The following is a 27,912-nucleotide window of genomic DNA, read 5'->3' on the forward strand; positions in this document are numbered from 1 at the left end:
AAGGGGCGTGGCATAAAAATTGCGATTTATAGTGGTGACAAAGCTTTTAAGCAGTTGGCTGTCTTTGCTTCCTGCTTTTCCACTACAGCAGTGGTCCCCAACCTTTGCAGGTTGGTGGCCTGGTTGGGGGTGGGTGGGGGAAGAAGGGAACCAGGCCGTGTGAGCAGGTGTGCAGTTCGACTCGCAGGGGCAGTGGGCCAGCGCACTTGTGCACATGTGCACTTGTACGCAGGCCCACTGTCCAATTGCAAATAGGCCATAGCCCGGTAGTGCGCCGTGGCCCGGGGATTGGGGACCCCTGCCCTATGGAGCTTGAAAGCAGCCGATCAAGAACCCTGACCAGTCCACAGCCTGCTCAGATTTAGAATTAAAGCTCTTTCAAAAGTTTCAGTGCTGGAGAGTCCTTCTTGTGATTTTAAGATAGTAAGCAGGAATATGTGAAAAGTATATTGTATCTAGTCAAAGTTTTTTTAATTAACTAATTAATTGCCAGTTTGGCCTAGTAGTGGTTAAGATGCTGGCCTAGAAACCAGGAGGCCATGACTTCTAGTCTTGCCTTAGGCATGAAAGCCGGCTGGGTCACTTTGGATCAATCACCAGGAGGCTGTGAGTTCTAGTTCTTCAGTAGGAATGAGAGTCAGCTGGGTGTCTTGGAACCAATCACTCTCCCTCAGTCCAACCCACCACACAGGGTTGTTGTAGGAAAATTAGAAGGAGGAAGGAGTATTAGATATGTTTGCCACCAATAAGCAGGCATATACATAGAATGAAGGCTACTGCTAAGCTTGTAAGCCGCCCTGAGTCTTTGGAGAAGGGCGGGATATAAATGGAATTAAAATAAATAAAATAAATAAATTTATGCAAAATAAAGCTGGGGTAATCAGCAAGCAAACATTCTTCCTCCATCTTTGGGCATACAACTATCTTGCCGCAGTGACCGTATCAAGGAAGTAGGACTATGTTTGATAGTTCAGCCCCACACACTGACCACCTACCTTTCCACCAGGCTTTGGCCCCCTCTTTTTGGGGAATTTTAAAGGCTCCACTGCCTTGGAAGGGTTGGGGTTGGGATGGCTGGTCAGCACCTTGGGTGTCCGGCCTCTTTTACGACCAGGTTTGCATCCTCTTTGTCCAGGCGGATGTTCCAGGATACTCTTTGTGCTGTTGTGTATGGTGCTTTTTTCAGAAATCACATCAGGGGCAGGGAATGGGGTCTTTGGAATGACTACTGGCATAAAAGAGGAAGGAGAGGAGATGATCAAGGACCACCAAAGCTTCATTCAAAACTCTCTCCGGAAGACCTAAAGGCATGCAATCATTCTGCTGGTGTGCTTGTAAAAAGGTAAAGGTAAAGGTTCCCCCGCACATGCGTGCTAGTCGTTTCCGACTCTAGGGGCCGGTGCTCATCTCCTTTTCAAAGCCGAAGAGCCAGCGCTTGTCCGAGGACGTCTCCGTGGTCATGTGGCCGGCATGACTAGACGCCAAAGGCACACGGAACGCTGTTACCTTCCCACCGTAGTGGTCCCTATTTTTCTCCTTGCATTTTTACGTGCTTTCGAACTGCTAGGTTGGCAGAAGATGGGACGAGTAACAGGCGCTCACTCTGTTACGCGGCACTCAGGATTCGACCCGCCAAACTGCCGACCTTCTGATCGACAGGCTCAGCGTCCTAACCCACTCAGCCACCAACTTTGGCACCTTTAAGACCGGTGGACTTCATTAAAGCCATCTCTAGGGGGCTAAGTCTCTGAATAATATACACTAGTTTCAGCCAGCAGGAGGGTGCATATCTACTATGTGTATGAAATCCACAAAACCAGTGTTTCTCAGCCTGGGCAACTTTAAGAGGTGTGGACTTCAACGCCCAGAATTCCCCAGCCAGCATTGCTGGGGATTTAAACATTTTTATTTTTATTCATCAAATTTATATGGTTGCCCATCTCATACAAGGTGACTCTGGGCAGGGTACAATAAAACCAATTATCCAAACCGACTGTCGTCATTTATACCATCTAGATAAAGTAATGACAGTGGGCAAGCACATAATTTTAACATGCTGCCATGTAACTTGTTTTATATGTTCTATTTTCACTTTTCTGGTTTTTTTTAATAATTGAAAGCTTTGTTAAACAAACTGCAGTCTGGATAGCTTTTAAAAACAAGCCACACAAAGAAAATGTGTGAAATGGACAGGACTTCATTTCAGAAGATGCCATTGGGTGGAGCACAGAGTCATCTAGGTCAACATACTAATGCACGAGAGCTAACTGTTCAGATGCAAGCATGTTCCTGAAGTCATAATACTCAAAAACAAAGGCTACAGAATGACTCTAGTTCCCACATTACATACTCTGCTACTTCACAGTACAGTAAGGTACCACGTTTTCTGTTCGACTCTCCAAACAGGCAGAGAACTGGGACTACTAGAAATACAACTCATGAGAAATGGTGAAGTCTGGACAGACAAATCTATAGTTATGCCGGGGTTTATCTTCTGGTAATTCAACTGAATGACAAGGAGGAAGAGAGGTACAGGTCTTTTGACAGAGACCTCATTTCTACCAATTTCTGCCTGACGCTATTCTCCCTTCCAGCCTGAAATATCAAAGCTGAATAAACTCTTAATCTGTTCACAAATATTTGGAAAAAAATGGCTGACAGGTACAGAGGAAGAATGTCAGGTGCCATTTAACACATAGCTATGGTGACTTTAAAAACAATTAACTTTTGCATGCTTGCTGAGCATAATAAAGTTGTTTGAACGGGTGACTGCATCAACCAGAACAAAGAAAACTGGGATGGATGCCTATAGTTCTGCTCCAGTGCTGTAACTTCCACTGCCCTTGGCACTGCAATGAAAAGAGTGCATCCTTTTAAAAGTCTCCTTTGCTTGGCAAGACACTCCCCCACCCTGTGTCTCTGCCAGCTGGAACGGTGCCAGGGTTGAAACTCTACTCTTCACATTCCAGATCTCTTGATAATGCAGAAAAGTGCCTCTAGCTCACAGTCTGTCCAAAGGCAATTAACTTTTATCATCCTGTCTCCCAGCTGCTAAGAATGCCAGACAATTCAGGTTCATGAGTGTTGACTTAACTTTAGCGGAGGTCCCTGTGAATCCGAAATGCACCGCTTGATCCAAAGCGGCGCATGTTAACAGTTAAAAATTCTGTACACATTGATGTTTGCCAGTAACTTTTAACGTTTCTTTTTAACTACGGGTAGTCCTCAACGTATGACCATAATCGAACCCAACATTTCTGTTGCTGAGTAAGACAATTGTTAAGTGAGTTTTGCCCCATTGTATGACCTTTCTTGCCACAGTGGTTAATCACTGCGGTTGTTAAGTTAGTAACACGGTTGTTAAGTGAATCTGGCTTCCCCATTGACTTTGCTTGTCAGAAGGTCGTAAAAAAAGGGGGATCACGCGAACCTGGGATGCTGCGACCGTCATAAACATGAGCCAGTTACGAAGCCTCTGAATTTTGATCATGTGACCACGGGAATGCTGCAGCGATGGTAAACGTGCAAAATGGTCATAAGCCACTTTTCCCAGTGCTGTTGTAACTTCAAATGGCCACTAAATGAACTGTTGTAAATTGAGGACCACCTGTATTTCCCCAACATTTCTGCAGAATTTATCGATGCCCCACAACAAAGGTTAGTCTGTTGAGCAGCCCTGCTGATAAAGGCATCCTCGTTTATCACTAACCATTTATTTTGCTCTCTGTGATCTAGAAGACTCACAACAGGGCAACAAGCAGCACCCAATCATTGTGTAACACCCCCCGCCCCCCCCCCCCCAAATCAAGACATCAACGAAGATTAATAGAAGGGTTCTATCCATTTGAAAAGAACTCCATGGCACACCTTGCCAGCCAAGAGGTGAAGAGGCATATGAAGGGATCAATAGCTGAGGCAAGATCAGTTGCTAGTAGCTCACTCTAAAAAATAGGAACTGAGGATCTGGCCTGCCAGTTTCTCACTCCCTGAAAAAAAACAACCATCTCTGAATATCAGATGCAGATGAAGAGAGAAGAATGATTCTTAATCCAAAATTTTTTAAAGGTAATTGTTCCTGAGGTGTTCATATATGTCCGTAAAAATTGTTATCAACATGTTGGGCTAATTATCAAATACTTTTAAAATGTTGATAGGTAACTGATAGAGAGAAGAAGCAAAAACCAAACTATAGGTTAATACTTTTGTCCATCTTCATTTAGCAATCAACATTGGGATTTTCTGAATTTCTCCATCAGCCCCCTGAGATGCTGATTCATAATTATGCTGATGGTGACTAAAACGTGTATGGGATCATTAACATTTAGGCAAGAATACTAGAAATTTGAGCTTTGGTTTAAATGGTGAGTAGCTTATTACATATATGAAGCTGGCAGCTTCTGTAAACTCAAGATTATCAAACAGATAATCTGCTCCCTCTAGTGCTAAAGAAGCTAAAATGCTCCAGAGTCCAGAGTTTTTGCTGCCAACCAGCCAAACTCTAGTCCTAAAAAGTCAGCATATACTCATTTTCCAACTATTTTCAAAGCTTGGTGTGCTTGAACAGTAGTAACCAAAGGAGGACAATTTGCAGACTACAGATAACCCTTGGAATAATTGTCTTCAGCTTTCCCACAGAGTTGGGATACATCTCCCATTATTCTCAGCTAGCATGCCCAACAGGGATTGTGTAAACTAATTAGGAGGACATCAGATTAGAGAAAAATCATAGAGGATACCATTGTATGATATCACTGCCCCTTTAGGCTTCTACTGTTGAATTGGGGTTGAACTTGGGATCTTTAGCACATAAAGCACTTGTTCCACCGCTAAGCTACAATCCAACTAGTGGACATTTATTTATCTGAATTTACAAGCCACCAAACTCCAAAAGTTTCCAGTTTTGCTTTCTAAAATGCTATCGAAACTTGCCATTTTGTTCAGTGGGCAACTCTAAGTCACACAGGCAGGGTCTCTGCTAAATCTTACGGTGATCTGAAGTGGAAGATGATCAGCACTGATAAAAGCGTAGCACACCAGCAAATTGTGATAAGGTAACGCATCATCCGTTACAATCCTGTATATTTTTTGTGTGTGTGTGTGTGGAAAATGTTTCCAATCTTGAGAAAAGAATGCTTTAGGCCCTTTATTATTGCACTTTGTCCTAGTCAATAATTCCAGAAAATCCAGAAGAATTATTCTGCACCTGCTTGTAAACTTGGTGTACATTCAAGGAATCAAGGAGGATGTGTGACTGCGCTGTTACGGTTGCTTCAATGTTTGCGGTAGAGTTGCCAGCACTCAGATCAAAGTTGCAATGCATTATTACTACATGGGGATCTAGCAACAGTCAAGCTGAACAGAAATGATAGGAAGCACTAACACATGGCAGTTGTTGTTACTGATGCTAACTGGAGCAGGGCCTTGACTTCAAAGCATCTAATGAGGTGAGTACCAATGGAGAGCAAGGCCAAAAGAGAAAAGGATGCAGAAGAGGATAGGCAGTTCTTCAGTGGATTCTATCTTCCACACGACCAAAATGTAGCGGTTAAAGTGAAGTTGTGCTGCCACCACGTGGCTGGGTGGAGAAATCACAATGTGGGCAGTCAGACCCTCCTACCATATGATGTATTTCCTTTCCCCTCCCCTTTCTGGGATGGACTTCCTCCTCCCTCTTCCCTAGTGAGCCATGCTTCATTAGCAGAAAACATGGGGTCCCAATATGCAGACCCTGGGAGCATTATCATCTTCTAACCTTGGAGACACCTCAGGAATATCTTGGAAATGCTGTACAACGTCATCTGAATTGCAATAAAGGTATTTCTATATAAAAGGTGTTTCTACGAGTTCAAACTATCTGGAGAGACCTGTTAAGGTTAATTATATCTGCTTACACAGACCATAGAAGTCTTACAAGAGATTAATTATAACACAACAGCTTCGATCCAGAATAGTTAGAAGATGATAATGCTCCCAGGGTCTGCATATTGGGACCCCATGTTTTCTGATAATGAAGCATGGCTCACTAGGGAAGAGGGAGGAGGAAGTCCATCCCAGAAAGGGGAGGGGAAAGGAAATACATCATATGGTAGGAGGGTCTGACTGCCCACATTGTGATTTCTCCACCCAGCCACGTGGTGGCAGCACAGAAGTATTGCATGTAAACTCTGCCCACAGCCTGGAGTTTGATCTTAATGGGGTTCAAGGTTGACTCAGCCTTCCATCCTTCAGAGGTCAGTAAAAAGAGGGCCCAGATTTCTGGGGGCAATATGCAAACAGAGCTTCCATATTGTAAATTGCCTAGCTCAGGGATAGGCAACCTTGGGTCTTTTATGACTCGTGGACTTCAACTCCCAGAATTCCTGAGCCAGCATGGCTCAGCTTGGAAACCTCTCCCTTTCCCCTCAGCATGGCTGGCTCAGGAATTCTGGGAGTTGAAGTCCACCAGTCATAAAAGAGCCAAGGTTGCCTACCCCTGAGCTAGAGACTGCCATAAAATGCTATGGGGCAGTATATTAAGCCTAAATGCGATTGCTATGTTCACTCAAAGCAACCTTCCATAGTCTAAAGGCCTGTAAGCTATCTTTCCAGATCCTAAATAGTTCCCTGGGAAGTTACAAATCATCTAATGCTGGGAAAGAGAAGACAGTAAACTGGCCTGCAATAATGGGGACTTTTCAAAAGATAAGATAAATGAGCAAACAAACATGTTCTTCACCAAGATTAGCTTGGTTTAACAAGCAATTTAGAGTGTAATAAACTACGTTCTATGGAATGTCAGGGTTCCCTGGACAATTTGAAGAAGCACTGAAGGTATTACTAGTCTCTCTGTCACCATATTATATAGCAATCATTAGAACCAGGAGTGTTTACTAAAATTGGCTGAATATTACAACTCTAAAATTTTCTTAATAATGCTTAATTCAGACACCGATGAAGTATGCTGCTATTAAGATTTGCAACCAATGCAATAAATACACGGAAAAATAAAATAAAAACAAAAACTGTTGTCTTCTAAAGGTAGAGAAAAGCTGATTTAATCCAAACCATTCATGCTTTATTAGAGATATGTATTCATTCTTGTGCTATTCTTCCACTGTCATCGTCTTCTCCAGGGCTGTTAATTTATTGGATTTATACCCTGCCTTTCTATTCTCGCAAACCTTTAAGGCACTTAGCAAAATCAAAAACCAAAAGAGAATGCAAAAAGTAAAAATACAGCAGAATGCTGGTAAACGCTCTGATGAGTGAGAATTTCTACAAAACCGTAGCCATTCACCCTTGCCCTCCCTGTTCCCTAATCCTCGCTGACTATATTACAAAACACCCTGGCATACAAAGCTGACAAGAGAAACACACTTATGCATCAGTCAGGATTCTGAGACACATGGCAGGTTGGAACTTTCATCCAAGATTAAATTATGGGTAATAGAGAGGTTTTACTCAATGATCTGGTATTAAACAACAACTGTTAGGTTGGAGGAGCCACCATCTCTGTTGCTTTCTCTTCCTTGGTTAGGTTTACACCTGAAAGGAAGAGATGTCATTGGCTACACTCCTTTTCCTACAGCCCTCTGATTTTCCTCCGCCCAGGCCATTTTTCAATGCCTCCCTCTCTTATTTTTCTGATCAATCTCATAGAGATATGAGATATAGGTGGATGAACGGTGGTAGACACTGTGATGGTGCACTTACCTTTCGTTCCAGGGGGCTGTAAATTGTCACCCGTCAAGGAGCACCAGCCAACAGGAAAGATGTCACGGGAATCATAGCGGCACCAGTAATCAAAGGCTCCCCTCCAGCCATCAAAAGTGATAAGGACTTCAGAACCCCGTACCTCACCAATGGTGGCTGGGCAGATGAAATGCGGGTTCTTCCTGTCTACAGCCTCAAGTTTCATCCCCATCTTAAAGAAATTCTGGGATGGAGGCGGTGGCTCCTAGGGGAGAAAGACCCAGTAAACATCCTAAAGTCAACCGTAGGTCCAGACTTGTCTGGTCACGTTTCTCAAAATGCTCTTGCACAAGATATCATAAAAGGTCAAGACTCTGCATCAGAACGACTCCAATGTTTCATTGCTCAATTTCAGATGCATTGTGATATTCTGTGTTTTTGTTTTTTTTAAAAAAATTGATTGGGTTCTACATCTGAGCAAGAATAGCCAGATTCATTTTTTTAAAAAAACTGACTTAATTTCAAGAAAGCAAGTGGCACGGGAGGGCTATATTTGGGAAGTTCTTATCTGCAGTTCACCCAGAGGATATTTTTAAAGTTCAAACCAAGTTATCCTGAATTAGTCAATGGTGGAAGAGCAGAGGTGGGCCGAAAGTATCAAGTGCCCCCATTTGAAAAGCACTGTGGAGAACAAAAATACGACAGTATAAGAAGAGGAAAAGCATTCTGCTTTGTGGGCAGTATCTGTTGGACTTGGACAGCATTAGAGTAAAGGGGTTAAAGATACATCCTGATTTTTAAAACCAGGTTTGAACATAATGACTAAACAGAGACACTGCAAGTCCAGACTTCCTGAAACAGCCAGCCAACCCTCCCTCTTCTAACATTCCTTCCCTTTTCCTGTTGTCAGGTTGAATTACCGTTTGTCCCAAGTGCCAAGGTTGCTTTCAGACACCTGCCATAATTCTTACTAAAACCTGGCACATTCAAAGGAACGCTAGGACTCAACTTGATTATATAAATTTCCTTTCTTGCAGTTAAAGCAACACCCCCCCCAAAAGATAAAAAACAGTTTCTACCAGTCATCTATATAAGCATAACACAGTTTAAAATCTTGGCTCCCACCCTCACCCCCACCCTCCCATCCTTGGATCTCAATTGTTTAGTAGCTATTCTGTTCTCAAATATATATCTTTTGCACCCACCTTAATCCTTAAATGGATTTTTCTATATTCAGCTTTCCTTCGTTAGTCTTTAATCTTAGTACAAACAGGTTCACACCGAAGGAATCCTGACTTAAATTGATTCCGTTTTATTGCCTGTAGAGACTCAGTTCTCCCAAGATTTCTCTCTTCGGCCTACAGATATTACTCACAGAATCTCATCCAGAAATCCCAGCACATGTCCAAGTACAATTCAAGATGCTGATTGTACATAAAGCAAGTAACTTGGGGCCAGGTTACTTGAGGGACTGCTTCTCCCTGGTAGTTTCTGCCTGTCCCATCAGACTTCACAATGGACAAGCTCTGGTCCCCCAATGAAGTATGTCTGCTCTATTATGGTACTTGTCCTGGGAAACAGCCCCCCCCCTCCCTGAAATATGGACCACCAGTCAGTCTTCTGGAAGCACTGGACCAGGGGGCTAACAGAGCTGTCATGTGGGTGCAGCCTAATCTGCTGAGTGCTAGTGAGATTTTTTTTTTAAGGGACTTGACTTGGTACTTTTTAAAGTAATGGATTGTGATTGTCTTCGGTTCTTATCCGTTCTGTTTTTATGTGTGCCTTGGTAGATGGGAAGCTGTATAAATATATTAAATAAATATTCTTTTTTTTCAACAAGTGGTGTATCAAGCAGAACTAGCCAGATTTATTTATCACAAGAAATGGAACCATGTGGTTTCAGGGTATCAAAAAGGCCGCATGCTACAGTACCTTATGGAAAATCCGAATGGGAGCCATTTCTGCTCCATTCAGAGTCTTCAGAAGAAACATAGGCCAAGAGGAAGCATTCAGACGAAAACCTGAAGTGGAGACGGAGGCTGTTAAAATAGCAGCTGTAATTGAGGACATCCTAGCAGTCACCCTTCCATTATGAAGGCCCCAATACAGAATTCACTAATATTCCCAGGAACAATGTTTAGCAAATATTTCCACCATGCATTAATCTATGAACTTCTAAAGGAAGTACAGAATTTACAGACATGAGAAATAGAATGGAACAATCCTGATAAGTAAACTTTAGTACAATATGGAAAGTTCCTCATTATCGTGGCAATAAACAAAGGAAGCCAAAGGAAGTGGTGCCGATGTAGTTCAATAAAACAGAACGATTATCCTTCAATTTTAACTTATTTTACTACTGATTCCAAAAACATCAGTCTACTCAGATAAACAGTTAAGAATTCTATGAAAAAACACTCCCAGACCAGTTAGTCATCAAATGTTCAAGGAATATTCAATCATGCATCTCTTGAACTACACTCTTATCAAGAGCCTTCAAAATATTTAAATTTAGTTTAAATCAACTTTCAGACTAGCTGCTATCCTAGTTACTTGTGATAAGGAAAAATGACATAAGAAGGACCAGATTAAGATATTTTGCAGTACAGCAAACAAAAGGAAATTCTCGAGATGGCTAAGCAGTCCTCAGCTAGTATGAATTGACTTGCTTACAACTTGGCAAGTAATTCCTTGGAATCCAGCACAGACAGCATATAGGGGAAAGCAAAATTAACCTCAGCAAATTTAGAAATCGATAACGGAATATGCTTTTCAGGAAGACAAAGCACGACTCCTGTGGATTTCATTCTCAGGAATCTTCTGTTAGATATGGCAAGAGGCACCAGGTGCTTGTGGTTTATGGAAGTCCTGAGGGATTTTGTCCCCTTCAGCATTAGCAGAAGAGGCCAGGAGCTTTTCTGAAAATGGTGAGTCCTTTATATAAAAAAGGCAGTGTCAATGGGACTTCCTCTACCAACACTCACCGGAGCCAAAAGGTAATTTAGTAAAAAAGCAAGAAGGCCTCCCGGATTAGCAGACACCATATTTGTAAAAAAAAAACCAAAACCATATGCCATGGATACCATTCCTGGTATTGAAGAAAGTAGTAATCCTCTTTGGGGCCACAAAAAGGTTCAACCCACCTAAAGGAGGCTGGAGCATCCCGCCATTTTTTTCACAGTTGCCAATGGGCTGGATTTCTGCAGAATCTACCAGACGCCAGAAGTCATTCTTGTTGTCGCTGCCATCGAGGCGTAATCGGAGACGGGCACCTGTCAGCCCCACCACAGTGGCGATACAAGTTGACGTGGTGTTTCTGGGGTCTTGGGCTTCTAACTTCATGCCGATCTTGAATTCGTTGCTAGGCGGGGTATAAGACTGAGAAGGACAAGGCTTTTGGTCACACTTCCTCCTTTAGGCAGCCCATTTTATACTCTCCCCAAACTCCTCTTCCTTCCTTCCCATTCCCTACATTGTTCCCGGCATCTGAACACCGATAAAACTTTTTTTGGGCTGTGATTCACAGTCAGCATGCAAAGAGAAATCAACAGGAATAAGAAACAGGGGGAAGAGAGGAGAATCCAACCATCAGCAGAAGATTAATTCTCTTCAGCTGAAGACATTAAAATCTAAAGTTTTCCCCTTCCTTTTGTTCGTCAGTATCTTTTGAGGTAAAACAGGCAGAATTTCATACTCTAACCAAACTGTCCCTCTTTATTATTACTGAACCTCTTTCACGCTTACCTTCTTCATTAAACACTCTTGAGGTCACAGAAAGCTGCCTTATGCAAGTCATTTACCCAATTCCTACGATATTGTCTACTTCGATACCTGATCCCATTGAATTGAATATGCTAGCTAGGAATTATACCTAGTACCTTTACATGCAGATTACATCTGATACTTCCTGCAGTACTCCAAAATCTTTGCTTCTTGTACTTTCACTTTGCAAGTGATATTAAATCAGCGGGCATGCTAAGAAATATATATTAATATTTTTTGGCAATTATTCCCTTTCATCACTACAGTGCATTCCATCTACGCAAAAGTGGCTTTTATTTTAAAATTCTAGTCAAAGACAATATCCAGCAGGTCACATCTGAGCTCAGATATGATGATAATAATCCTGTTTAATTTACATTTAATCTAAAACAATTGCTTACATTAAGTCTAAAACAATCATAAAGTATTATGAATGCATTTGCAATGGTTTAGGTCAGGGTCTGCAACCTCGACAACTTTTAAGACTTGTGGACTTCAGCTCCCAGAATTCCTCAGCCAGCTGGCTGAGGAATTCTGGGAGCTGAAGTCCACAAGTCTTAAAGTTGTTCAAGGTTGCAGACCCTGGTCGAGGTCCTTCCAAGCTGGTTCCTCACATTGTCAGGTTTTTTTTCTGTCTCTTTCCCTCTAATAGATTTCAGTGGTAAAAAGAAATGAAAGCAGTGTGGAAAAAGAGGAGAGGGAGAGGTCACAAGTGAGAAGCAATACTGAATGAATTTCCCTTTCCTGGAATTACTTTGTAAGAAAAACACAGGACATGTCTTATAGTACAGATAGTCCTTGACTTACAACCATTTGTTTAGTAACCGTTTGAAGTTACAACAGCACTGAAAAAGCGACTTATAACTGGTGCTGACGCTTACAGCCACGGCAGCATCCCCGTGGTCACGCGGTCAAAATTCAGGCGTGTAGCAACCAGCATGTGTGTATGATGGTTACAGTCTCCTGGAGTCACATGGATGTCATTTGCAACCTTCTCAGATGGCTTCCAAGAAGCAAAGTCAAGGGCGGCAGCTGGATTTATTTAACGGCTGTATGATTCACTTGACAACCGCAGCGATTCATTGAACAATCCTGGCCAAACAGATTGTAAAATAAGAGTGTGACTCGTCCTTTGGTTAGCAATGGAAATTCTGGTCTCCGTCATCGTAAGTCGAGGATTACCTGTACCCTTAGGCACACCAGCCCATGTTAAATCAGCAATACCTGCGAACTAAGGCTCCTGAGCTATTTTCATCAACTCTAGAACTCATAGTGCACCTTTTTTTTCAGTTCTGTTCTATTATAGAATTTACAACCGGGTACCTGCTTTGTTTGTTCTTCTCCCACCAACAGAAGGCAGAGGAGTCTATTCCATACTTGTATAGGAGCCGACTAGAAGCAGACCCCTTCATCCCAACTCTTTTACAACATGGAATGCTCCATTACCTGCTTGAAGCAATGGGCAGGAGCTGGGATGGAACATGTCTCTTTCAAGTATTTATCCCAGGCAAAATGACCTGACGAAGAGAAGATGGAGAACAAAGGTTGGCTGTGACAAAAGGTTTGAAGGCAAGTCTGAAAAAGCCTTCAATTAAAAAGCCTTCAATAAACAATTTGAAGCTGGGCTGGTTACTGAGGACCCTTTTTCTGCCTCTGTGCAGAAAAAAATATCAACTCTTTTTCCAAAATTTTTGGCCTGGATGGAAATCTGATAAATGCTAAATTACCTGGGCCTAAAAGGATCAGCACAGGAAGAGAAGGTTTAACTAAGCCAAAGCTTAAACCTAATTTAACTTTTTTTAAAAAATCCCATTTATATCCCGCCCTTCTCCGAAGACTCAGGGCGGCTTACAATCTAAAGCACAAATCAATGTGCTTAACAAATTTTGTTAGTGTGCTGCCCTTATAGCATGTGGATTGTGCATACACAGTCTGAGAGGGCACTGGGCTGAAAATGATTTTGTAAAGCGACATAGGATCAAAAAGGTTGCATAACCGTATGCTAAACTAAGATAAAAAGGGGTGGGTTAGTTTGGGTATTTTGTGATTCAGACCATCCCATTAAACCCTAACATGATTTGATTGGGTACAGGTTATTGTATTTGATTCTTTGATTTAGTGTTTAAGGTAAAGGTAAAGGTTCCCCCGCACTTGCGTGCTAGTCGTTTCCAACTCTAGGGGCCGGTGCTCATCTCCGTTTCAAAGCCGAAAAGCCAGCGCTTGTCCGAGGAAGTCTCCGTGGTCATGTGGCCAGCATGACTAGATGCCAAAGGCGCACGGAACGCTGTTACCTTCCCACTGTAGTGGTCCCTATTTTTCTACTTGTATTTTTACGTGCTTTCGAACTGCTAGGTTGGCAGAAGCTGGGACGAGTAACAGGTGCTCACTCTGTTACGCGGCACTCGGGATTCTACCCGCCAAACTGCCGACCTTCAGATCTACAAGCTCAGCGTCCTAACCCACTGAGCCACCGCGTAGTGTTTACTATGGTGTATAAGCTTAGCCAATATGAAAAGTCAAGTACCATACTTTTAACAATATCCATCTCAAGTGTAGAACTTCATGCTTTAATTACCATATGACTTTTTAATATAGCAAAACGAAAAGGTTTCTCAGCTTGTAAGAGAATTAACAAAACATCATTTGCAGTTTTATAGTTTTTCATGCAATAATTAGCTTGGTTACATTTTGATAATCATCCAACTGTTTTCAGTGGCAACCTGCCCTCTTTTCTCTAAGGGCCTGCTCATATTGCCAGCTCCATATGGCTCATACTATGGAAACGCATCAGAATTAACTCAAAAGAAAAGATGCAAACAAACTCATACAAACAGCACACACACTACATATATAACATATACAAGCCAATTAAATAAGCATACCCAGCCGAATCATGTCTCCATAGTAAACAAAATAAAAAGGCAATTTTCTTCCCTACTGTTGGTCCCAAATACTAGATATTAGTGGCAAAAAAGCCATCCCTCTAAGAATCCAATCCTCTTTTTGAAGCTATCTGGACTTAATGACCACCACTTTATCGAAGGCAACGAGCTGAACAACTACGGTCTGCACCGTCAGAACATTTGATAAGAGGGATACATCCTTCCCACATATAAGCCTTGGAACCTTTAAAAGGCCAGTCCAACTGTTGCTGATAACTTGAATTTCACTACTACAGCATTCCTGATAGATGGCTCTGCTCCCAGCCTCTGTTTTTTTTAAAAAAAATATTTTATAGATACCAAGAGGAACAATTATATACTACAGATTAACTTGCTGCTATATGCTCTTATATGGGAACTAGATGAGACTTTTCACATCTAAGAACAGCAACAAAAAGGAGTCAATAACTATGAGCCAGTGAAGAAAACTCCTCATCTTGGATTGGTTCACGTATGTTCATCAAAATGGCAGCAACTTAAGAATTATCATAGAGTCACAGGGCTGGAAGGAACCTTGGAGGTCTTCTGGTTCAATCCCTGTCCAAGACAGGAGTCCTTTTGCCAACCTGGACAAATGGTTGTCCAATCTTTTCTTGAAAACCTCCAGAGATGGAGCACCCACCACACTGGGAAGCAAGCCGTTCCATTGATTAATCGTTCTCACTGCCAATTACATTTGTAGAAATATGCTATCTCGAATGTATCACCTTAGAGTTGAGCTTGTGTGCTTACTATACATACATCGAGTATTGGGTCCATCAAAGATATTGCACTCATTAGTTATATACATCCTTACTGCAGATCACAAACTTTTTTTTTTTTGCAAACTGCTTGCCCAGAACAAACTCCTATGATTACGATTTCTTTATCAGCATGGAGACCAAGATTCTTCAAGTAGAAGCATCTGTTCTAATAAAGCCTCAGAGGTCCCTGGCAATTTTTCCTGAACTTATTTAAAAGAGCTAAGGAAAGTCTCTACTTGAAACTCTGGAGCTAGAATTAATTTTAATAAAAAATTAAGTAAGTATAAGGCAGGTTTGTGGACACTTTAAATGAGATCGTTTCATTTATTTGTCATTCCCTTTTCTGAAGAATCACGTCCTAATTCTCCAACAAAGAAAAAAAAAGAAGACAGAAACATTCATACCTTGATATTGAGAAGGGGGCTCAGACAGACGTCCATACTTGTGTTTTTTGCCATCTTTCCAATCTATTGCTAAGAACATTATAAGCGAGTAAAAAGAAAATAACCCCAGATTAATCACGTTACAAGTTTTATAACTTTTCTGATGTAAGCAAATATGCCACATATTGCCCACTAGGGCTTAGACAAGCTCAAAGAATTTTTAACCTTCGGTGTGAGACATCTTTCCTCTACTAAGCAAATCAACTTAACTTTCATTTTGCCCTCAGTCTAAGGGAAAAAGGATACGGTTTCTTCATTCCTTCAGACTATCCTGTTCCTGTTTATCTATTTTTTTTTATTTTAAAAAATGTATACGTCCGCCTATCTTATACATTGATGATCCTAGTAGTGGAAACATGAGCAGAGAAATGACTGAGCAACTAAAACTGGAGACCTATTTCATCATCTTCTAAAACTCTCAAGCACCACCACAAAACAGACATGTCCATGGTTGTGTGTCAAAACCTGCAGGATGGTGGGACAGAATCATGGCAGAAGTTATATTGCTTTTGTGTGAGTGTGTGGTGTGTGTGTGATGTTGCCACATAGGCTAAAGAGGTGAGGTTTTGATTGCAATATTGTGTCTGACATCTTGCAGATGTATCTCACCCACTGCCCCATGGATTAGGGTTAGGCTGCCAAACCAGGATTCAGCAATCCAATACCTGGATATCATGGCACCCTTGGCCTACAGCCCCCATAATTAAATGAAAAACACGTATTTATTCATTATCAGTTAAGTGCAAAATGAGACCACAACATTTCACAAGATCTTAGAGCAGGGGTGTCAAACTGCTGGCCCGTGGGCCGGATGGATCATGCCGAAACCGCGCCCACCCCATTGCCGGCAATGGGAAAAAAAGTCACGATGTCGCGACATGTCACGTGATGTTGCAAGTTTGACACTGTCTTGGAGTGTTTTCATCTGAAAATTCAAATACTCTCTAAACATTGTTTGGGAACTGTTGGCCTATTGACTGCAGCAACTATTTCCTGGCTTTCAAAAGGTGAAACTGTATTTGCAGATGTCACTGATTTTGAGAGAAACAAACCCTGATTAGGACAGATGTTCAAAAGTGAGAGAGGCTGCTGCCAAAAAACCCTGTAACAATGACAACTACTGTATATCCTCCAATGGCTTGAGAGACAGAGAGAGAGAGACAGACAGACAGACAGACACATGCACTGAAAACAAGCTGCCTGGTTAAAAAAAACAGGTACTAGTTCTGAATTGTATTATAGAGTAGTCATAACCAGAGACCACAGCAGCAGCTTCAGCTGGAGGATTTGTACTCCATGTAAATTATGATCAACTGAGCATGAGGCTTAAATCCTTAGAGCAGGGGTGTCAAGCTCCTGGCCCGTGGGCCGGATGCGTCATCCGGAAGCTGTGCCCACTCCATTGCCGGCAATGGCAAAACTGTCCCGATACGTTGCGTGACGTCACGTGACGTCGCGAGTTTTGACATGTCTGCCTTAGAGGCCAGGCTCTGCCTTAACTAATCAAGCAGCATCTTTACTATCCAGGGCTCCAGTGGCTTCTCAACATGCTCCCCTGGATTGCTCTTTGCCTTCACAGGCTCTCATTTTTAAGGGGCAAGAAGAGGGCAGAGGGAGGAGCCATCAGAGACACAAAGCAATTCAAAGCAGAGGGAAGTTAAAAAGTGGAGGAGCAGCAAGCAGCATCGTAAACCAGGCATGAGAATTTGTTCCAAAAGCAACCCTACTTTCTTACAGTAAATAAAGGGTGACAGCAGGGCAGCGTGGAACCTGCCCTCTTCACTACAATCTCATTTTATTCTGGGTAAATTTAGCAGAAAGCTACACAAACAAACAAACAAAAAAAACTTGTTTTAATTAGAAACCTCTCCCCCACCCGCCCCCAAAAAAGACCAAAAAAAAAAAAGATTGCTTGTGGGGTCAGGGGGAGGCAAAAGAGAGCAGCAAGCAAACAGAGCTTTTAAAAAAACCTGCCTGGCGTGCCTATGTCACAACCCCAAGCATAATTTCTCTTGGAGTTGAAGAAGATTACAGCCACTAGAGGAAAGTATTGTGAGGTAGCCTGGTTTGTTGGTTTCATGCCTCATTAAAAGGCAAGGAGGCATCTGCCAAAGCAGCCCTGGCTTGCACCATGCTGGGATTATTAGCATATGGTGCCAAAGAGGCAGTATATACTCAAAAGAGTTCCCTTCAGCCTGTTCACAGAAGGGTGAGCTAGGACTGCCTTAAAAATGTCATGAGAGGCAAAAATGTCATTGATAAGCAGGAAGGTAGGAAGTGTGTGTGTGTGTGTGTGTGTGTGTGTGTGTGTGTGTTGAAATCCAAAAGGTTGCCAGCCACTACACATCCCAGGCAAAATAAGTGAATTGTCAGCATCACTAACAGAGCGTCAACAAAAGGCATGAAAGAAGAAAGGGATAAAAATCAACTTGAACGGGGTTTTCTAGCTTGCCGGGATTTAAAGTAACCCAATGTCCTTCTTGTCTGGATGTTTGCTTAAAAGCCTACGTTCCCTTCACCAATGGCCTTATTAATGTCTCATTTCATTTTACTGAAACAATTAGCAAACTGAATGTTATGACTTACCTTTCTGAGGGCTTGGCTTCCGCATTCTATTGCCTGATACAAGGCCTCACTCTGCGACTGGCTTAGGGTTACTAATCTGAAGATGACTGGAAGTAAAAAGAGAACAAACTCTCTTGAGAAGTGGCCAAGAATTTTAAACAACCCTACTGCAAATCAAGTTCTCTTTTAATTCCAAACTTCAAACCATATATTCTTTGTAAATATCTGCATTTTAGCTCCAAGGCTTATGAATGAATCAACTATTTGTAGCCATTCAATTCTGGTTTTTTGCAGTGTATTTCTTGCAGGGGAAACTGCCTTAGCTGCTTTGGGATTGCACTCCCTTTGAAGGAACAGGTTTATAATTCGTAATTTTTTTAAAAAAAAATCCATCTTTTCTCCCCCGTTTTGTCCAGTGGTGACTGTGGCTGAGAATCCCATTTGTCAGCCTCACAGTATATGCAATTTGTGACCTCACCAGAAGACAATAGGGGACTTTCAGTCATACTCACATGGTATAACAAGATGGTGGGTTTGTTGTCACTGTGCGTTGTGGTGGTGGTGGGGCACGAAGGGAGGCTCAGCCAATCTCAATGTATACATGTTGTACTTTGACAATAAAGGTTCATTCATTCATACTTCTAGACTAGACTATGGTAAAGCAGACTGTATATAAACTCAACTCTGAAATGCCCTTTAACCTGAAACATACATGTTTAGATGTCTTATGCAAAAAATTATATACTTTTATTTTGATGTATGACAACCTAATTTGATTATGTTTTAATGTATACTTTTAAAAGCCTTGCAACTCAATTAGATTTCCCTTTATTTGTCTTTAATGATCAGAACAGAATTCTTTATTCTGTTACCAAGAATATGGTCATTACGTTCAAAAGACGTTTTCAGAGCACATGTGTCCAGGAAGATCCTATTAAAAACCTTTTGGAAAATAACCAGGACTTATCCCATATTCCCAGGAACTTCAGGGAATGTCTAGCAAGCCCTTCTGAGTTGCTCCCATGCAGACTTCTTCCTGATGGCTGGCCTCCTCTTAAAATTGCAAAATAGCAAGGAAAACTGGAAGGCTAGAACAGGCCAAATCACTTCTGGCAAGCATCCCGGTCAAGGCTGGAGCTAACAGACATGCCACGAGGCAGGGAGCAAATGTAATTTTCCTGGCTACTCAAAAGTCTCTTGGCTACAGCTTCGGCAAGGAGACAGAGGGGAGACCGTTGGGAGGACGGAAAGAAGGATCTTAGTCAGCGGTAGATGACTATACATTCTAAGCAAGGAAAACAAACCTGGCTCCTTTCTCACTGTTGATGTTAAAAGAATGAGATCATGGGCAAAATCCAGGACTAATGAGCTTTAATAAATTCCACTAGAGCAATTAGCATGTGCACTTGGAAAGACCATCTCTTTGACCCTCTCTTCTCTTCACTGTCAATACCAAACACCACATTAGGAGAAGCACTGCTTTATGTCTGCTCACAATGTGCTCAATGGGACAACAGTGAAGAGTCCCAGCAATTCGTTAATCAGAACAGTTCCCTAGATACAGTTATCGCAAGGAACTAGGAGCCTCCTGCAATCTCTGGCAGAGAGTCAGATGCTCCAACAGTAGAGTAGCTGAGCTTGTGTCTATGCATATTATTCTGAATGGGAGAAGACTAACATACTGGCAAGGTCACAGAGGCCTATCGGTGTTGGAGGGTGAGGGGAACCACATAGCATGAAGAGATTTCTGGACTGCTTGCAAAGAGCAAAACAGAGCGGGAGCCAACTTTTTTGAAAGAGTACAGCAGAGCCAACTACAGCAGTGGAGAGAGAGAGAATAACCCCCCCCCCAAGAAAGTGTGAGAATTCAATTTATTCTGATCCCTAGAAGATGCTTAAGTTGTTAACTATTTTCACTAGTACATTAGAAATAACTGGGGAAGTAAAAGCTGTGGATTCTCATTAGGAAATGTTCCCTTGTCTGCACATACTCTTGCAGATCTATGACAGAAAGGGGAGGGGGTTTAAAACACACCTTAAGACTTTGCCTTGTTCTGAGGAAGGAAAAAAAACAACCATTTTCTTCATGCCTGAATATCGAATATTCACTAAACAGTCTAAAAATACCGTCAGAATATCTATCTTTTGTTGAGCATTAGCAAAACGAAGGGAGAATGGACTCATTCCTTCATCTGGGCAAATTTATATATATTTTTCAGCACTTTAAAGTGGGTCTCAAATAAAATACAACCAGGAACTGTATTTATGAAATGCTGTTTTAGTTTGTGTTTTACAGTTGTTACATTTTGTTATTTTGTTAGTAGACTTTTCACTGTTCCTCCTAAGCAGGTTCAGAGAAAGACAGGATCTATATTTTCTAAATAAATAAAAAAATGACACTAAGACATATTTATGGTAACTGCCTGGTTTCAAGAGAATCAGTTCGGTCTTGTGGTTAAGATACCAGACCAGAAACTGGAAGACTCTGTGTTCTAATCCCACTTTAGGCATGAAAATCAGCTGGGTGACTTTGGGCCAATCACTAGGAGACGGTGAGTTCTAGTTCTGCCTAAGGCATAAAAGCTGGCTTGGGTGACTTTGGGCCAGTCATTCTCTCTCAACCAAACCCACTGCACTGGATTGTTGTTGCGGGGAAAATAGGAGGAAGGAGTCTGCTGCCTTGAGTTGTATGTGAAAAAAAAAGATAGGCTGATAATAATAATAATAAGATAGCATTGCTAATTTTAAAAAAAAATGCGATCACAAAACAAATCTTAACTGATTTATCAGCCAGAAGGTCTTTGCAGAATATTCTGTGTTTGATTACAAGTCTTTAAAGTGATAGACCTGCCAAATATTTCATCTTGAAATTTGACAGAAAGCAGGAGGAGGATTTTCTAACATCTGAAGAAGCATCTCAGGACAAATCCATCAAAAATATATACCAACCAGATAGGCAGCCTTCAGCAACATTGCAAATGGACAGTCTTAGGAGAGGAAGCCACACCCACTTCCTGTGACATGGAGAGAAAAGGGAAAGATAATTCACGATCAATAGAAAGTGTTAAGTCTCGCTTTTAGCAATTCAAATCCTTCTCCTTTTCACTTTGCTTTTGGGATAAGAAAGCATCTTTGGAAGTCCCGAGTACTAAATCCTATCTATGATTATAAGTACTGAGTTTGCAGTGCAATGTTGAATCTGCAGGCTGTCGGCAAAGCCACTGGAAGTGAGATGTTAAATATCTTGGAGCTAGCTCATGGTTTAATGTAATCTGCTCCCCCACCCGAAAAAACACCTTTTACCCTTACTGAATATCCCATTTTTTTTCACAAAGAATTTAATACCCACCTCCAGCCAATTTCTCATTGCAACAGCTATTGGTTATTTTTAAAAACATCAGTCACATATTATCTCAAGCTATGTGACAGATGTTATATCTAGCTAGGCTTAAACTGAGCACCTTTAGGTAAAGGTAAAGGTTCCCCTGCACATGCGTGCTAGTCGTTTCCGACTCTAGGGGCCGGTGCTCATCTCCGTTTCATAGCCGAAGAGCCAGTGCTTGTCCGAGGAAGTCTCCGTGGTCATGTGGCCGGCATGACTAGACGCCAAAGGTGCACGGAGCGCTGTTTACCTTCCCACTGTAGTGGTCCCTATTTTTCTACTTGCATTTTTACATGCTTTCGAACTGCTAGGTTGGCAGAAGCTGGGACGAGTAACAGGCGCTCACTCTGTTACGCGGCACTCGGGATTCGACCCGCCAAACTGCCGACCTTCAGATCGACAGGCTCAGCGTCCTAACCCACTGAGCCACCGCGTCCCTTTTGAGCACCTTTAAGTGCCACTTAATCAAGGTGGACTCTTAGGGGTCATTCAATTAATGTTTCAACTATTCATGAATGCAAGAACATAAAACAGAACACAGAGAGATGGGGAAGGAATGCCTGACTTTTGGCAGATCTAATCCAGCCTTCTTTTCTGCATGAGACAGTCCAAATCTTCTCTGCTGTTTCCTCACCAACAAGTGCAGAACCCATTAATGATTACAGCCAAAAACCATAGACAATCACCCCTCTACGGGTTTCTCTTTTTAGAAACAAGCCTCATTTGCCATGATTTACATTTATTGAGTAATGCATTGTACAAAAAGATAGTTTTGCCGGTCCTAAAACTGCCCAGTTCACTTGGTGACTAGTAGAATAGAATAGAATAGAATAGAATAGAATAGAATAGAATAGAATAGAATAGAATAGAATAGAATAGAATAGAATAGAATAGAATAGAATAGAACAGAACAGAACAGAAGCTGGAAGGGACCTTGGAGGTCTTCTAGTCGAACCCTCTGCTCAGCAGGAGGACTTATATACCATCTCAGACAGGTGATTGTCCAGTCTCTTTTTAAAAACTTCCAGCGACAGAGTGCCCACAATTTCTGGTAGTTCTTATATTATGAGAAAGAAAGGAAATGTTCTCTCTAGTAAGTCTCTGCAGCATGCAGAATGTACATTAAGGACGGACAATCTATTAACTTCAAGATTTTTTGAACTTCAATCCCTGTAATTTAAACACTGGCCAGACTGCCATTGAAATGCAACCCAAAACCTCTGGAGAATGGTACACACAGGTGACAATTTTGCAACACTGCAATGTTCACTTGTAGTCTGTTTCAGATTTAAACTCCCCATAACACCCATTCCAAATTAATTTGAATTTAAGCGCTCACAGCCTTATATTAAGGAGAGTTATTACTTTTGGTTTTATTGTACAGGGACAAGTAAACTACTTTGTGAGCTTAACTTCAAGAACAAAACAACCCAAACTGACACAAATCTGCAGAATCACCTCAGTCTAAACTGAATGGTAGAAGCGGATTCCTCAGCACTGTTTCATTTAATCCAGGGATCAACTTTTATATCTCTTTCAAATGTGAAATTAAATTATATAAGGCACAAGAGACATTTTAATAGCAAAGGCTTTAGTTAGTTTTATTTCAGTGAATGTAACCACAGCTATCTTCCAATATTTAAGCTTAGAAGGGAAGTCTTGCATCTCAGAATCTGTATCCTGTTCAAGATTTGCTTTTTCTTTCGAAAAATGAACCACAACTGAAAATCACAGCTTTTCATGATGGAAAAATAGGTTTTCCATTGTTTAAACTGCCATTTCTTAAAGCAATTTCATTTTGAACTGTGCTTAGTGGTCTGGAAAACAAATTGTTCATTTTCTTCTTTCACAGCATGATAGAGTTCCACATTTTTAAAAATGTATTTATCTCTCCTTATGGAATTTAAGGCAACCTACATAAGGTTTCCAGATAATCTCCCATCCATTTACCAACCAGATTAAAACCTCCTTATCTTCAGCAAGGCAGCTGCATCGGGTACCTCCAAACAATTCATAATTTTAAAAAATTCTATTTAGAGTGAGTGGAAAAAGCTGAGTGAAGATTTTGAGGAAAAAAATGGCCAGGCAAGGGAAAAGAATCTCTTCCTTTATGCAAAATGGTAAAACAATTGAGACTGAAATTTCATTATATCCTTTTTTATAGATACATTTGGCACGTTAACTATATATTCACTGTACATCACTAAATCAGAATAAGGTTCAGTCATGCAATAGCATTTCAGCTTTAAGCCTCTGAACTACAAAATGGATGATTGTCCATCCAATTGTATGGCCTTAATTTCAGTTATTTCACTGGAGAAGAGCCTAATGCTGGGAAAGGTTGAGGGCAAGAGAAGAAAGGGACGACAGAGAATGAGGTGGCTGGATGGAGTCACTGAAGCAGTAGGCGTGAGCTTAAATGGACTCCAGAAGATGGTAGAGGACAGGAAGGCCTGGAGGAACGTTGTCCATGGGGTCACGATGGGTCGGACACGACTTTGCAACTAACAACAACAATTTCAGTAATATGGAATTGTTTCAGGAAGAATAGATTTAGGCCTCTTCTAATATTTATGTTTAGCCAACACTAATCCTTTTGTTGAGAGATTACATGTACCCTGTTCCTGACAGGTAAGCCAAATGTACAGTGGAATGAATAACCATCAAGACAGAGCAAATTAAAGGCCAAGTGAGTTTTAAGAATCAAAGGGGCTATTAAAACAAGCATATCAAGGGAATATATCACAGACCACTGTAGTAGAGCTCTTATAGTCTATATGACATACCTTGGGCTTAAAATAGCTTGTGAAAAGTAAACCCTTTCTATGCGGATCAGCTTAGAAACTTTATTTTGTACATCAGTCTACTTCTAAAAGAAAATGCTGCCATCAATCAGTGACATTTTTTGGCGGAAATTCAAACGTGTCACCACACTTAAAATTAAGCATGAGAAAAACCCCCACCAAATTTTAAATTCCCAAAAGTAATCATCACATGGGCTTCAAAACTATAACAAAAGCATGCTTGCATGACAATCCAAAACATGTGCACATACATATGTAAACAAAATGGCTGAGTTCATACAACACATTTAAACAATTCTGTTCCAAAGTAGTGCCCGCATTCATACACCATGCTAAGCTTGGCTGGCTGTAATACTGATTGGTTTTTTGTGGATTAGTGTGTTTTGTTAACCCAGACCATTTGGTCAGTTGACAGTTGAAAATGTTATGCAAAGCCACAAAATGGATTATCTGGTTTGTGAACTAGCCAATCCAAGTTAAATCTGCAGAACTCTCTCTCTCTCTCTCTCTCTCTCTCTCTCTCTCTCTCTCTCTCTCTGTGTGTGTGTGTGTGTGTGTGTTTGTGTGTGTGTGTGTGAGAGACTTTTTTCAGTAACTAGAATTATTACTGTATCAGTATTATTGTATTTATCATGGCTGCTCACTCCAGACAATTCTGGGTGGCTTACAGTTGCCAAATGCCTCCCAAGAGGGAGATAATTTACTTAACAATAAAGTTGAATTTTTTTTTAAAGAACAAAGTTAAAATCATATTTGCTCTATTTATACTTAGGACTTCTTTGTACTCTGAAGCCCGCTTTCTTCAGTAAATGCCAGTCCCGTCATTTTATATCCTAAGAAAGCAAGCCCAAAGCGTGCATCTTGACTATCCCAAATTGCTTTTGGGGAGACATCAAACCATTAGTTAGGGAGGGTTTCTGATGAATCACTGAGTACCCAGAGCCAGGTAGAGGACAAGAGAGGAACCAGAGGAAATCCTCATCATTGAGGAACAAATCAAGAGTGGGGAAAAAAAAGAAGTCAAGAAATCTCCTATTAGGAAAACAACCTTCCGACAAATTGTCCAACTCCTGATTTCTGCAGCAGACAGAGAGGGAGCCCAGCCGCACCATGAAGAATAACTCCCCTTCCTGCTTTGAGGTCACACACACCGCTTTCCAGCTGCCCCTCACCCGACAGACTCCATTTAGCAACCCTGGTCCTCCCCCCCTCCCCTCCCCCCCAATCAGGATCCTAAATCATCCGTCCCAACTGCATCCCAGGGCAGCCTGTTCACACGTGCCTCCATTTGGCGGGGCCTCCTTCCTTCCAGATGCGGCCGCCCCTTCGGACCCTCTCTGGGGTCTGGGCTCTCCCCCGGGTAGCCTTCCCCTTCCTCCCCGCACAGGAAAGGAGGCCGTGGTGTCTCGGGCCGGAGGATGCTCCCCAGAAGGCCGGACCAGCAGGAAGGCTCAGCTTCCTCCAAGACGAGGCGAAGGAGCCAGACCAGACCCTCCGCCCGAGGAAGCCAGGGGTTGCCTCTCGGGCAGGGACGCCCGCCATCCCCTCTCGGCCCCCTCCCCGTCTCTCCAGGGAGGGAAGCGCCCACGCCGGAGGCCTATCCGCGGCGCCCGGGGAGGGAGCCAAGCCCGCCGAAGAGAACGGGCCGGCCGCTGTCACTCAGCCAGGGTGGCCCCGGCTGCCCCTGGAGGGCCGGGCCTGCGCGGGGCGGAGGCGTCCCGCACCCGGCGGCCAGGCCTCCTCCGCCCCCTGGGCTCGTCCTCCCCGCGCGGCGGCCTCCCCGCCCGCTGGCTCACCTGAGGCCGAGCGCGGGGCTGCCTCAGTCCCTCGCCGCCGTTATCGCCGCCGCCGCCGCCATGTTCCGAAGCGCAGGGATGGGGGGGGGGAAGGGGAGGGACGGGGAAGGAAGCCGCCTGCCCGGCCCGACGCCGCCCCCTGCCGCCTGAGGAGGCGCCGGGGAGGCCGGCCGGAGGGATGCCAGGCCAGGCCCGGCCCGCGGCGGGGCAGCCGAGCTCCGAAAGGGCCCGAGCTCCGAAGCGGGATGGGCTCGTCTCCACGTTTCCCTCGCTTTGGAAGCGCGGGGACGGGAACGTGTGGAAGGAGCGACCCGGGATGATGGCTGCCCCGCCATTGTTCGCGGGGGCTCGGCGGAAGGCTGGGCCCTTTCGGCTGGGTCCCTCTCTTTATTGTAGCTTTATAAATCTTGATCCAGATTTCAGCGCAGGAGTGTGGTGTGTGTGTGTGTGTATGTGTGTGTGTGTGTGTGTATGTATGTATGTATGTATGTATGTATGTATGTATGTATGTATGTATGTATATGACTATACGTATATGTTTGGGTTCTTGCCCCCCTCTTATTGTAATGTTATAACTCTTTTGAGCCATTGGATATTTTAAGTTTAGGGGTTTTTTATTGTAATGTTTAAAGGTTGATCCGTCGTATTACTTTAATGAAGTTTTCAGTGCAGTAATATTTAAATTCGGCGTCGTCCCTTCTTTTATTGAAACGTTATACAGTAAAGCTTAACCCATTGTATTATTTCAGGGCAGATTTCAACATTTAGGTTAGGTGGTGTTTCTTTCCCCTTTTATTGTAATGTTATAAACCCCAAATCATTGTATTATTTCAATATCAGATTCCAGTACAGGAATATTCAAATTTGGTGGGTGGTTGTTGTTGTTGTTTGGGGGGGAGATATGTAGATTTTGATCTTGCATCTGTTGCCTTCCTTGTGTTTTTCATGAACATACCTAATATTCCTTCCTCCTTCTGTTTTTCCCCCCAACAACAACCCTGTGAGGTGGATTGGGCTGAAAGAGTGTGACTGGCCCAAAATCACAAAGCCTGCTTTCGTCAAGGCTGCTGGACTTGAATTCACCGTCTCCCAGTTTCTTCCTTGGTGCCTGAAATTACTAGACCTATGATGGAGCCTAACATAAATTTGGATCATCTCTGTGGCTGTCCGTAATGGCTGGTCCAGAATCAGCTAACGATGCTTGTATGTACTGTACATCAACCTGAATATAGCCACTTCTTCCTTTAGCTGTGCTCTGAATCAGGATAGAATTAATGTGTTGCAAGAGTGACTGGCATCAAATTTTAGCCTTTATGTCTGCACATAGGGCTTTGGAAGGATACCAGGATTATGGCATCCTTCCCTGTACCAAGCTCATAGGAGTTTGGGAAGTCCAATCCTCTGTTCAGTGCAGGACTGGCTCACGTTACTGAACACAGAACGAGATGGATGATTTTGCTCTCTGGGAATTTGAAGAAAAAGTTATAGTTTTCAAGCTGTTCTATTTTTACTAAGTGACAGTTATAACATTGTCTTGGCAATAACTGACCTACTTGAGAGATGTTTTAAGTACTGATGTTAAAAATAAATCAAGATTTCATATAGGGAAAAAGCCTACCTTGCTGCATAACTAAAATAAACTGTACATGTGATTAGAGGAGAAAATGATTGATTTATTGAATGATTAGATTTATATGCTTCCTTTCACGAACTCAAGGCAGCATACATAACATTTCCTCCTTTCTTTCCTGTGAAGTAGGTTGGGCTGAGAGGGAATAACTGGTCCAAAGTAAAAACTATAGAA

General features: G+C 42.4%; 1 protein-coding gene across 5 annotated transcripts in view; it reads right to left on the bottom strand.

Moving 5' to 3' along the window:
- Nucleotides 1-26,190, bottom strand: part of SCMH1 (Scm polycomb group protein homolog 1) — a 39,529-nt gene extending 13,339 nt beyond the window's left edge. For 2 of the 5 annotated variants that reach the window (XM_081335469.1, XM_081335466.1), the window contains exons 1-9: nt 26,109-26,182; nt 21,076-21,140; nt 18,148-18,233; nt 15,523-15,591; nt 12,880-12,950; nt 10,815-11,049; nt 9,604-9,692; nt 7,693-7,936; nt 996-1,228 (exon numbers count right to left, since the gene is read on the bottom strand). In XM_081335469.1, coding sequence (XP_081191595.1) covers nt 996-1,228; nt 7,693-7,936; nt 9,604-9,692; nt 10,815-11,049; nt 12,880-12,950; nt 15,523-15,591; nt 18,148-18,172 — 966 coding nt within the window. In that variant the 5' untranslated portion in view covers nt 18,173-18,233; nt 21,076-21,140; nt 26,109-26,182. Of the gene's footprint in view, nt 1-995; nt 1,229-7,692; nt 7,937-9,603; nt 9,693-10,814; nt 11,050-12,756; nt 12,953-15,522; nt 15,592-18,147; nt 18,234-18,638; nt 18,828-21,075; nt 21,141-26,108 lie in introns of those variants that run through there. The other 3 variants (XM_081335467.1, XM_081335468.1, XM_081335470.1) reach the window with 3 other exon arrangements.
- Between the last annotated feature and the right edge of the window lie 1,722 nt (nt 26,191-27,912).

The sequence above is a fragment of the Vipera berus genome, assembly GCF_964194415.1.
Source record: "Vipera berus genome assembly, chromosome: 9".
Classification (NCBI taxonomy): Eukaryota; Metazoa; Chordata; class Lepidosauria; order Squamata; family Viperidae; genus Vipera; species Vipera berus.